Genomic DNA, 12,315 nt, shown 5'->3' with positions numbered 1-12,315 from the left:
TCTTATTTATTTATATATTTTCCCATTTATTTATTTGTTCCTGTATTTATTTATAGAGACTCGTTTTGTCAATGACTGATTATCTTATCTTTTTATTTCTTAATTTGATAATACTCAATTCGTTATCCAATACTGTTTTAACAGATTCACAGTTGCTGCCACTATAAACTTCAAAGATGAACCCCTAACTCGATGAAAATGTGTTCACCTACAAGCATGGTGGTGGTAGAAGAGCTCCCAACTGTATTAGTTTGGAGGCAATAATATAAAAAACTGGGCAAATAAAGCCAAAATTGTCTGTGACATTATAGCACAACAGTTAAGGTAGTAATTTGGGTGAAGCAGCACTTTAAGGAGCAAACATTACACAGAGATGAATTCTCCCAGGGTGTGAAAAGCGCAACTAATAAGAGCGAACAGGAGCATCTGGTTTCCACTATTATCCTAATTCACCATGATGGGAGGCAACAGGAGATCGTCCTTGCTGTGAGGCCACTGCTTCACTCTGACACCTCATTCACCTGTGACTCACTCCGTCTGTGTGTGTGTGTGCCCACCTTGCCTCGCTGTGTACTCATTGTCCTCTATCAACCGTGCCAGACCAAAGTCGGCGATCTTGCACACCAGGTTGTCGGCCACGAGGATGTTGGCGGCGCGCAGGTCCCTGTGGATGTAGTTCATCCTCTCGATGAAAGCCATGCCGTCAGCGATCTGAAAACAAAAAACATTTGACAGCATCTCACCACGGCTGCTTCTGCAAATAACTTTTAGCTCCTCACGCTCAGAACATCAAGCCCTCTGTCAGACACAAAGAGGAAGCTGATAATGACAGAACAAAAGCAAACTGAGAGAGACATCTTTACCTCAGGTTGTCATGTCTTTTTAAGAAAAAAAAAGTATCTGCGCCTTAAAATAGAACGCTAAACTTAAAATTCACTGACACATATTCTGCAATCCAGAAACAAACTAGAATTACCGCCTTTAATGAACCACTCAAATTGCACTTACAGCTTACATCCATATCTGTGAAAACGTGGCTGCTTCACACACATCTTCAACCCGACAGCACAGAAGATCTAAACAATCAGCACAGTTTCAAAGTATCTGACCAGACGTCTCTCCTTTTGTTCCTGAGTTCATAAATTGAGAGTTGACCTTTGACCTTTTGGATACAAAATATCATAACTTCATCATTATATACTAATAGACATTTGTGTGAAATTTTGTCATGATAAGCAAATGAATTTATAAGTAATGGCCAAAAACATGCTTTCTGAGGTCACAGTGACTTTTGAACAGTTCATTCTTGAAGCCAAATTTGGAGGAAACTCCCTCAAGGCCTTCTTGAGATATCGTGTTCACGAGAATGAGATGGGCGTATGGTCACAGTGACCTTTGACCACAAAATTTCAATCTTTTCCTTGTTGAGTTCAAGTGAGCGTTTGTGCCAAATTTGAAGAAATTCCCTCAAGGTGTTCTTGAGATATTGTGTTCACAGTGACCTGAGTGAGTGGGTCACTGTGACCTTGCCCTTGCCCACCAAAATCTAATCGCTTCATCCTTGACTCAAAGTGGACGTTTTGCAGAAATTGCAGAAATTTGCAGAAATTACTTCAAGATGTTCTTGAGATATCGTACTCATGAGAATGAGATAGATGTAAGGTGACGGTGACCTTGACCTTTGACCACCAAAATCTAATCCTTGACTCAAAGTGAATATTTGCACCAAATTTTTAAAAATATCCTTCATGGTGTTCTTGAGATATCGCATTCACAAGATTGAGACAAATGAGGCCACAATAATCTTGAACTTTGACTTATGACCACCAACATCTAATCAGTTCATTGTTGAGTCCAAGTGGACGATTGTGCCAAATTTGAAGAAATTCCCTCAATTCTGAGATATCGCGTTAAGGATTTTGGGACAAAACAAAATGTCTTCGGCCACAGCAATCGAAGGTGAAGAATCATAAAGAAATTACAAGTATTTGTAGTTTGTCTCACCTGTGCAGCCATGTCCACCAACAAGGGGAGCTTCAGGAATTTACCGTCACCCTCTTTGAGGAAGTCGAGCAAGCTTCCTATAAAACAGTGACAGGGAGAGGTCGTAAAGGCAGTCATAATATACTATAGGAGCAGTAAAAAGGGCTGTGACACCAGCTGCATATCAATGTACTGCTACATAAAATGTTAAACTATTCAATTATGCCTTCCATCCATCCTATATACCCGGTTAAATTAAAGTGAATATCAAATTAAGCTTGACTGTGAATCTGGGTGCGATTCAAAGAATTTTCTGCACGAAGAGAAAAAGAAAATACTACAGTGACGAAATCAAACCACAGTAGATCAACAAACTGCAGGCATTTAGGCACGCATTCACACACAGAGGCATATGTCATCGAGTTAAGGTTTACACACACATAAATCTAATTACTCATAAAAGCCTGAAAAAAAAACGCATTGCAGCTGAAGCAATGAAAACCTCCCACAAACTACTGCAGTTTTCAATTAAACATCCCAGTTTCAGGCCTCCGGGAACCACAAGGGACTCTCAAGGACTTTCAATCTGTGCAGCACATTAATTAAAACATCCATAAAATTTACATTTTTTCCTTTAAGGAGATCACCATGCGTACATCTGACATCAGTGCCTGAGAAACCAAAGCTGCGTGATCAAATCCGTGCCTGGAAAGACTACAGGCGAAGCTTTTCTTTAAAAATAGATCACATCAGTGTCATGTGACAGGAAACAGCTGAGTCTTGTTATTCTCTGGGGTTGAGAGTTCTCCAAAAATCAGTTTAATTGCTTTTCAAATATGCCGGTCTGAATCTTTCAAATGTTTCGGGGCATCTGCGAGTACCTTTTGCCATGTACTCCGTGACGATATAAATGGGCTCCTCGGACACCACAGCATACAGAGGCACCAGTTTGTCGTGTCGGAGCTTCTTCATGATCTGAGCCTCTTGGAGGAAGGCCTCAGGCGACATGGTGCCCGGCTTCAGCGTCTTTATGGCCACCTTAGTGGTGCCGTTCCACGTGCCTGCGGAGACAGAGATACAGGGAGAGGGAAGCCCACAGGCCGCGGGGGTAATCAGTGTTGTTAATGGGCTGGGAGCGAGACAATATCATTAATTAGGTCTTGTAATTGCCCAGACATGTTCTGTCATGCGTGCACTCCTCGCAGAAAAATGTCTGGGATGATACCGCGGTTCAAGAAAGGAACAAATAAATTCGGCTGCAGCTGAGTGAGACGATCTCTGGAGATAAAGAGATACAACAAACAGAGGAAGCAACTGCAGGAAGTGGATAATCCCCCAGTTTGGACAAAAATAGACATAATAAATATAGGCTCTGGAGTGTTTGTTTGTTCGATTTATGTGCATAATGTTTGCATTTTCTACATAAATCTCAGCTGATTTTGTGTTTCTAGATAATTACGACTTGAATACCAAACAAATGCGTGATGCCGGAGAACATGTTACTGTACGCTCTTACCCATCCAGACTTCTCCGAAGCAGCCCTGGCCCAGTTTGAGCTCCAGTCGCAAGGACTCCCGTGGGATCTCCCACGCATCTTTAGCGAGCCCCTGCGTCTGAGGCTTGACTGTGGGGCAAACTGTGGTCAGCCTGTGGCAAAGCCCGTCGGCGTGCTCTGTGATGAAGTGAGACGCGGAGATCAAAACACTTCATTATCACACCCAGCAGTGCCACACACACACACACACACACACACACACACAGACACACACACCAAGGAGTCTCTGAAGCAGCAGGATACAGCGTTTTAAAAGCGGTCTGTCTCATGCATCGATTCATTCCATTTGATGTGGATGAATTTATGCTCTTATACTAACTGTGATGAAAAATAAATGAGATGATTTCTTAACACACCAAAACCCTCTCCAGAGTGAAATGAAGTGGGATAAGTGAGATTTAACCTCAGCCCTCCTAAGGCCCTGAAGACGAGGCTCAAAATCAAAACTGCTCGGTGAATTGTTATTAAAATCAAAGACTATTCATCTCTGGGGGCAAGCTGCAGGTGGCACGGGAAACTGCATGGTGGCACAGAGCAGCAGGTGTGACTGAGAGTAATTTTCAGGTGCGATGAAAGACTGCGATGAATAACCAATGAGAGAAAAAAGAGAGACACACGGCATACCTGTGTAATGTTTGACAAGCTTCTGTAATGTGTCGAACTGTGCCCGTGTAGTGATGTAGTATCCCCCGCTGTCGAGCTTGCGGATCTTGTAGTGTTTCACATTGTCTCCTTTGGCTTCGTCCCAGTCTCGTATAGAGAGAGAATAAGCACCTGGAGGAGACGGGAGAAATGCTCTTTATCCATGGAAACAAAAGTGTCCAAATATTGGATTGTGTCGTGCCTTTGAAACCTGAGCAAGCTGGCTTGATTTCTCTCAAAAACATGGGAGAGTAACGATCAGCTGAACTGAGATGGGGCAAAAATTTACAAGAAATTAGTTATAAGTGACAAGAAAATGACTGAAAAACAAACAATAAAAAAATCAACCAAACCAAAACTGACTTCATGAAAGTGCTAAAAAAAACTACAATTTTTTCTGACATTTTTTCCTTGTTTTTTGCTTATATTTAATAATCCTTCCCAACTAGTTTTCAGATTATTTCCTTGTCACCTTTTAATAATTTTTTGGCCATTTGCAGGACATTTTATGCCAAGTTGCTCATTATAGAAATCAGACCAATTCCAAGGTTTCAATGATTGTTAAAGGCATCTTAAGGAAAGTAATGTCGATCCAGGTGTTAGAGGGTTAAAGATGTCTTATAGAGACACAATAAATACTTTCTGAGAACTAATTTTTAACAGTTTGGTATTTCGGATGGCTTTCAAAGGAAACTTAGGTATTTTTCAACTCAGTAAGTAATTAATGAGGACAGCAATATTTAAAATCGGTCCAATATTAAGTGATAAAAAGTAGGGCTAACCACTGAGGGCATGTTGGCATTGTCAGTATGTGTCCACTAAAAGTGTGTTTTTGTCACTGACAGGCTCAGATTATGATTCTAAGTATCTGACTACATTATGGAAAGGATCCCTACAGAGATAGACTTTTTTTTAAAGAGTAAGACCCATTTTATTGAACCAGAGACAGCTCCGAAATCACAATTGCAGAACCCGTCAGACTCAGTTTAAATTATCACCTTTAGTAGTTTCACTTTCTCGCACCAGGAAAGTCCCTCGATTGTTTCCTGGATTCAGCAGCAGCCTCTCAGCATCTTTGCGTCCCATTTTACCAAAGTACCACCTGTCAATAGAAAAAAAAACTTTCAAACTCAAAATTTAAAGAATTTATTCACCCTCTAAATGATCATTTGTAAATCAATTCATTGTAAATGAAGAATTGAAAAATGAATTGAAAATTTCGTACTCTTTCTTTGCTTCTGTCTAAGACTGTTTCTGCAAAAGCGTTTTGAATAGTAAGGTGAGAAAATGTGTGTTTTTGGAAAAACTGAGCATGCGAATGCATAAATGTGACTTGGATTATACTGCACGAGTTGTGTGAGAGTTTGTTAATGTTTGTCCTGACATGGATTTGCTATTAAACACAGCCCGCAAGGACAATTCATCAAGTATTTTCTCCGTTTTTTGCATTCTTCGGTCACTGTGGAAGAATGCGAGAAAAACAAACTTCTCTTCACGACTGAAGCCTAACACAGGCTGAGTAAATGACATCCAAATGGTCATTTGGGTGATGAAGTATTTCCTTTAAGTGGTGACTGAGGAGCCGACTGCTGAAACTCAATTCAGTCTTTTAGAAAGCTTTCTGCAGGCTGTGAAGCTGTTAGTATCGGGTATGCGTGCTTGTTGAAAGCCACGTGAGCCGCCATCATGGCGGTGTTATTAGTCTCCCGGTGCAGTCTCCGTAGATGGAATAATGAGGTTAAAACACGGCCTTACTCTTCAGCCTGGATGGAGTCGGCAGGGGCCACATAATTGCTCGGGATGTATCCGTTCCTCCCTGTATTGATGGAGCGAGCCTCCCACCAGTCTCCCTCTCTGCAGGGGGACAGTGACACAGGACACATGAGACAAATGACTCTTTCGTGTAACAGTCAAACGAGGCCTCATACATCTGCTATGATTGATCCTCTGGATGAAAACTGGTTAATAAAGGTTAATGGTTAATAATTTAAGGGTCATCCATGAAGAAAATGATCCTCGCTCTTGCCAGCAAGGTGGTTTATGAAAGAGGTTAAATGGCTTTTTAAATTTTTTTTTTCAGATTTTAAAGAAACAGTGTGGAAAACTGAGAGGGATTTAGTAAACTCCCGATGAGGATTCCTTCAGTATTTAATGTAAAAGAGGTTTTTAAATAGAGCTGAGTGATCCACAGAGGTCTCATCCTCTCCAAAACAAATTTTAACTGGTAAAAACACGCATAGAGCAGTTAAATGTAAAAATAATCTTTTTTTCCAATGCTGCTCGTCAAAAAACAGCTTCAAACTACAGTGACAGATGCAAAAATGCAAACGCCCTTATATAAAGCCGGAGTTTTGTTTGTCCGTAGTGTACAAACATAAAGCTCATTCTCATTCATGCTCATTCTATAGTAACAAAAATGCAAAAAATCTTTTTTTCAGTGCATATTAAAGGTAATTATTAACTAAATAAAACACATTTACTATATTCTATTTCATTTCTTCCAAAATATATTCCTCTAAATCATCCACTTTGAACCTTTAAGTATTTTTTCGTGCATTCATTTAAATCTCCTGATCTGAATTTTGAACTCTCTAAAAGATGAAGGTGGACTGAAAAGCATTATCACAATAGGGATTGAATGACACTAATCTACTTCACATTTTAATGCTTTAATGCAACATCTCTGCCACAGCATGAATCCAAATAAAAGATCCACGGCGCTGTGCAGAAAGCAGCAGCATCAGGAAACAAGCAGCAATCAAAGTCATTCATGAATATACAAGGAATACATACACAAGGAACAGGTGCAGTTTAGGGATTTAGAGACATTTTGTCAAAAAAATGTAAATTAAAGCCCAACAGACTGAGACAGAAACTGAGAGGATGCTTACGTATTGTTGATGATCTGGAAGCGGTCTCCTTTTTTAAATGAGAGATCATCGGACGTCCTGGCTTCATAATCATACAAGGCCACAAAGAACGTAACACCACCTAAAAACACAAGAACAGATCAACATGAAATGATGACCACTCGATACACAGTCTGATGATTTTGTTAGTTTGTATTGTTTGTACTTATTGTGTTGTGTGACGACTGAATAAAAACACTGCGAAAAGAAACAAGCAAAACACTGCAATTAATACCTTTTGGGTGGACAACAATGTAATTAGATGACATCCTGATGCTGTAGCGAGTTTGTTTTTGTGTATGTGTGACTGTTTAAAGGCCAATTAAGGCAGATAAATCTGTCTCGTCAAGGTCTGAGAGCTCAAACTGTATTGATTTTCCTTGGCTTATGATTTTACAGTATGAGTACTTCTCCTGCATGAGAACATGACTGACTAGACTTCACAAAGACAGAAAATGACACTCAGACATAAGCCAAAGGAAAGTCAGTACACACAGTTTTTAATGGGATCGACTCACTAACAGTCATCATCTAGATCCCATTACCGGAGTAGAAACAGAATTAAATATGTTATTGGCACAAGATGAACAACAAGACAGAGTTCAGTAAATTATGAGTCACCTCATCTCTCTGTCCCATCCTGTAAAACGCTCCTGTGCAGCCCACACAGATGACATTCATATACCCACCACCAACAACAATGCCGTCAACAGTAATCCCATTATCTCCTGCAGAAAGCAAATAACCGTGGCAGTGCCACCTTCGCCCCCCTCTGAGAGCATTTAATCCATCGTGGAGGAGGATTACAACCCAAATCCCACCGAAACAGGAGGGATCAATCTCATCTCCGTGTCCTCAGGATCGCTGTAAGCAGCTCAGACACGTTTAGGGTGATCACCGATGATAACGGGACCGGCGTTAAAGCTAACAAGGAAAGGCTAGTTAAAATAACAACGGATTCGGCATTAGCTGTCGGATCAGCACACTGACCACTGTACAGTATGATTTAGCTCATTAACTGTTCATTGTAATACAATACATACATGTATACTTTACATTACAGCCGACTATTCTGGTGAGCATAGTGCTTTTTATACCACAGAGAACAATATGTCTGATTTGACCTTTTTTTTTCACCCTTCGTATCGATCTCAGGCCATACATTTGTAAGTGCGTATTTGTTGGAATAGTAATGCGCCACACAGAAAAAAAAAAGACAAAACGCTGTCAAAACTTTGATAAAAGAAGAGTTTGATGCTAACTTTTTTTCACCAAAGTTACTACAATTTATCCTGAGGGGAATATCAATGTTTGTATCAAATTTCACGGTGATCTATCTCATATAACTGTCGACAAATTTCACTTAAAATCTCACATTTCAACCTCATGGCATTAGAGCAGGGATGCCCAAACTTTTTTCCTTGGAGAGCCAAAACTGACACTTACTGGTGGGCCACTGGTACCAAAGTTCCCTTTATTGAAATGGCCATTATCCATGAGCCACCGCTGCCTCTCTGTTTTTTCTGACCTCTCTCGTGCCCAGTGCCTCCTGCGTCACTCTGTCCGTCATGCTCAGATTATGAGAAATTTGTAGTTGTATTGAGTCTCTTGATTGTCATTTTGAGTCTCTTTGTATTTGTTTTGAGTCTCTCTCTGGTCATTTAGGGCCTAATTAGAATATTTTTTTACTTCACAAAAAAAAACCAAACCCAACACTGTCAGCGATATATGTTTTAATAAAAATAAAGACAAGTTTTGGGCTGAATCAAACCTTATGGTTCCACTTTGGGCAGCTCTGTGCTAATAGAAAAGACAGGGGATCACCAAAGTCATACGTGGATTGGGAACTTTAAATGCCAGTACAAGATTTAACGTTAATTTATCAGCAAGGTTTTGAGACATTCTTTAAAAATAAGAGAAACATTTGAACTGCTGGTGGTGCTAGAAGAAAACTCAGGAAATTTCATGGAAATCTATCCAACAGTTGCCGAGACATTTTGCTTAAAAACAACACTGTCAACCTCATGATGGCAAAGACAAAATTTCTGGCATTAACAGCCAATTGGATTCATTCAGGTTCAAGTTACTTTCTTTGTACCTGCAGTTTCTGTCCTTCAAAGATAGGTTACCGAACCATGACACCAAAGAAAAGGATACAACAGACTCAATAAAAGCATGATAAAATAGTGTTAGTGTAGTAAAATGAGACATTTTCCTAAAACAACACAAATGCTGGTGGCCCCTGTTTGCACGCGGCTTCACTGTTGTCTTCAGAGTTCTGGGAACCTTCGTCAAAAATGACGAAAAACACGATGGATTAACATCTGCAGTAAGTCAAGTCTTTACAGTTTGATTTAAATATCATATATGAAAAAGATTATGGTAATACCACAACAGAAAGCAGATTGAAGCATCAAGAGATTAATAATGGCAAAAGAAAAGCAACATACATTCAAAAATGGTATGCTTTAAAAAATGTGGTCAGCTGGAGAGCTACAACAATAAAATAAACGCTGGCATGGCTCTTTAAGTATGACATTAAAAGGGCAATGCTTTCCACTAAGACCATTATCAGTTTTGTAATAATCTTGCGATGAACATTACTCACTTGAGACAGCACCAGAGAACGAGTTGGACACAGGACCGGAGAAGGACGACGCTCCTCCAAAGGGAGTCATGGCAGACGAGCCGCCGAACGGCGTGAGGGTGTGGTTGAAGTTTGCCGCCCCAGAGCCCGATGAGGAGGGAGGTTGGTTCTGCTGCAGCTGGGTTGGATCCGGCCCGTAGTGACCTACGTGAGGTGTGGTGATGGTGGCGCTGGGGTCCGACCCTGTGGAATTCTCCGGCCGATACTTCATTGTAGGGCCTTTGTCCTCTTTGCTCTTGATGCAGCCCATCGTCTCACCCTGCCTGGACAGACAAGACAAACGGTCAGTTTAAGGCCAACACATTGAAGAAAGCAGCATTCAATTCATCACTGACGATGATGCAAAAATAAAGTGAAGGGCCGAGGGAGTTGTGGGATTACTGGTTGTGACATCAAACCATGCGCATTATAAAACGAACATCTCATGACCTGATGTTTTCATGTGAATCATTTTGTTTTTGCGACCCGCTAAGACTATAAGCCATGTGGTAACTGGGACATATGGGTAAATGGTAAATCCGCTTTGAACCACACATGACTCAAACGTGTAGATTCAATTGTGCATGCATGTTCAGAGGTATGACAACTGCATGGAGGGATTACTAAATCTGTCAACCAGGCACAGGCCCCAGGACCCAATGGGGGTCCTTGAGCCGGAATAATATGAAATTTGTCAATCAAATGAGATGCACAATGACCACAAAGAGAATCAAAATAACTACGAAAGGAATGAAACACAAACAGAAAGAGACTCAAAATATCTGCAAAGAGACACAAAACGACTAAAAAGGGCCTAAAAATGGCAATCAAGAGAGGCAATACAACTACAAAGAGACGCAAAGTGACCAGTGACTCAAAATGAAGAGATGCAAAATAATAATAATAAAAACAATATTTTCATAGCACTTATCAAAACCCACACAGAGGGAAAAAATTAAAAAGGATAAATATAAAACAAAAGAAAAAAAAACGATGGTTGAAATGAAAATCAAACAGAACAGTGGAAGTCTTGACTGCAATGAGTAAGGTACAGTATAAAGATAGAGTCTGAAAACAACTACAAAAGACATGTGAAAGTGCCAGAAAGAGACAAAAAATATATACAAAGAGACAAAAAAACGGCCAGGGAGAGACTCAAAATTACAAGAGAAAGACTAATTTACTCAAAACAACCACAGAGACTCAACACTCTGAGTTGCTTTTTTGCTTTTTCACCTGAAAAATGTTTCAGTAAAAAATCTGTCTGTGTCTCTCACTCCTGCGTAGGAGGGGTTGGGGGCCTTTTATGTTTTTGCACCCAGGGCCCCATTGTCTCATAATCCATCCCTGCCTCAGCCTCACCACACTACAAGATTTAAAACACCGGTGTGTCTCCATCTGCGTGGTTGTCATTCCTCTTCCTAACATAATTTGGCCAGAGTCACACTGAGGCATTCTTTTGTGAGGTGAAGGCCCGGAAAATGTGGAGACAATCAGACACGCTCGTAAAGAAGTCTGAGCTCGGGGAGATCAGAACGTTTTCATTCTTTGAGAACAACAGCTGCTCGAGGAGCTGGACTTGGTTAATTGGCAATGACACATTACAAGGCGGTGAAACAATAGAGGAGTGAAGTGAAACGCAGTGATGAAAGCAGACTAAACAAACAGTGCTACCGAGCGGCGTTGTGGCACAGCTGGTGAAAGGAGTGACGAGATTACAGGATCACAATCATGCATCGGTGCAACAGAAAGGGAGCTCCTGGTGCGCTAATACACCTTTCACTCATTTTTGAGCTGTGGCCTTGATGTTGCGAGGTGGGAGAGATTTTTCCTCATTGCAGACGGAGGGGCGCATTCGAGAGTTCATCGAGTTCTCCGGCTGAACTGCCAAGAAAATCAACAAAATGGGGACAAACCACAGAAACCTTCCAAAGATTCAGAACACTTTGCTCAAATGAAACCATACATCCGTTTAAATTGCAGGTTATAGCTCGTGCTGAGCCCTCGCCGTCCTCTGCTGAGCTATTCTACGAGTGGTCATTCGCTGAAGACGTGTCAAAATGAAACAGATTTCTTTCAAATTTCTTCAAAAGGACCAATAAATCTAATCTCAGATGTTGGATCTAGAGCCAATACGCTGAGAATGTTGGCATGGAAAAAAGACGTTCAGTTTCCGAGCCAACCTTTCCTTTAACCTCGAGACAAAACCAGTGTTGTGGAAAGCAGAGGGCTTCGCTCGGAGGCGCAGTCGACTTTGGTGGGCTTGTGTTTCATCATCAGATGGACGAGAGCCTGGCTCGCTGGGTCAGCAGTGATTTTACCACGCTATAAAACACTGGACGGTGTCCCGGGAATATTTGCACTTTTAAAGTGAGGATGTTTTTTTTTCCTTCCAAAATGAGACATCAGCCGTTTCATAAAAGTGACATCATTCTTCCAAAATTATCATTAATGCATAAATACTGAGCTGAAGTTATAGAGCCCTTTAACCCTTTGAAATCTGAGCAGATTGGCTTCATTTCTTTCAAAAACACAGGAAGGAGGCAATGAGCAACAAAAGAAGAAATAACCCAAAAATTACAAGAAATCACCTGAAAATA

At 40.8% G+C, this 12,315-nt stretch overlaps 1 protein-coding gene across 1 annotated transcript in view; it reads right to left on the bottom strand.

Moving 5' to 3' along the window:
• LOC121960973 (tyrosine-protein kinase yes-like) overlaps positions 1 to 11,675 on the bottom strand; it is a 43,635-nt gene extending 31,960 nt beyond the window's left edge. The window contains exons 1-10 of the mRNA XM_042510877.1: positions 11,492 to 11,675; positions 9,698 to 9,999; positions 7,072 to 7,171; positions 5,936 to 6,034; positions 5,179 to 5,282; positions 4,163 to 4,312; positions 3,500 to 3,655; positions 2,865 to 3,044; positions 2,005 to 2,081; positions 558 to 711 (exon numbers count right to left, since the gene is read on the bottom strand). Of these exons, the coding sequence (XP_042366811.1) occupies positions 558 to 711; positions 2,005 to 2,081; positions 2,865 to 3,044; positions 3,500 to 3,655; positions 4,163 to 4,312; positions 5,179 to 5,282; positions 5,936 to 6,034; positions 7,072 to 7,171; positions 9,698 to 9,999; positions 11,492 to 11,502 (1,333 nt within the window). The 5' untranslated portion in view covers positions 11,503 to 11,675. The remainder of the gene's footprint in view (positions 1 to 557; positions 712 to 2,004; positions 2,082 to 2,864; positions 3,045 to 3,499; positions 3,656 to 4,162; positions 4,313 to 5,178; positions 5,283 to 5,935; positions 6,035 to 7,071; positions 7,172 to 9,697; positions 10,000 to 11,491) is intronic.
• Positions 11,676 to 12,315: the final 640 nt, after the last annotated feature.

The sequence above is a fragment of the Plectropomus leopardus genome, chromosome 21 (assembly GCF_008729295.1).
Source record: "Plectropomus leopardus isolate mb chromosome 21, YSFRI_Pleo_2.0, whole genome shotgun sequence".
NCBI lineage: Eukaryota > Metazoa > Chordata > Actinopteri > Perciformes > Serranidae > Plectropomus > Plectropomus leopardus.
The sequence above is the reverse complement of the archived record's forward strand: the minus strand, read 5'-3'. Positions and strand labels throughout refer to the sequence as shown.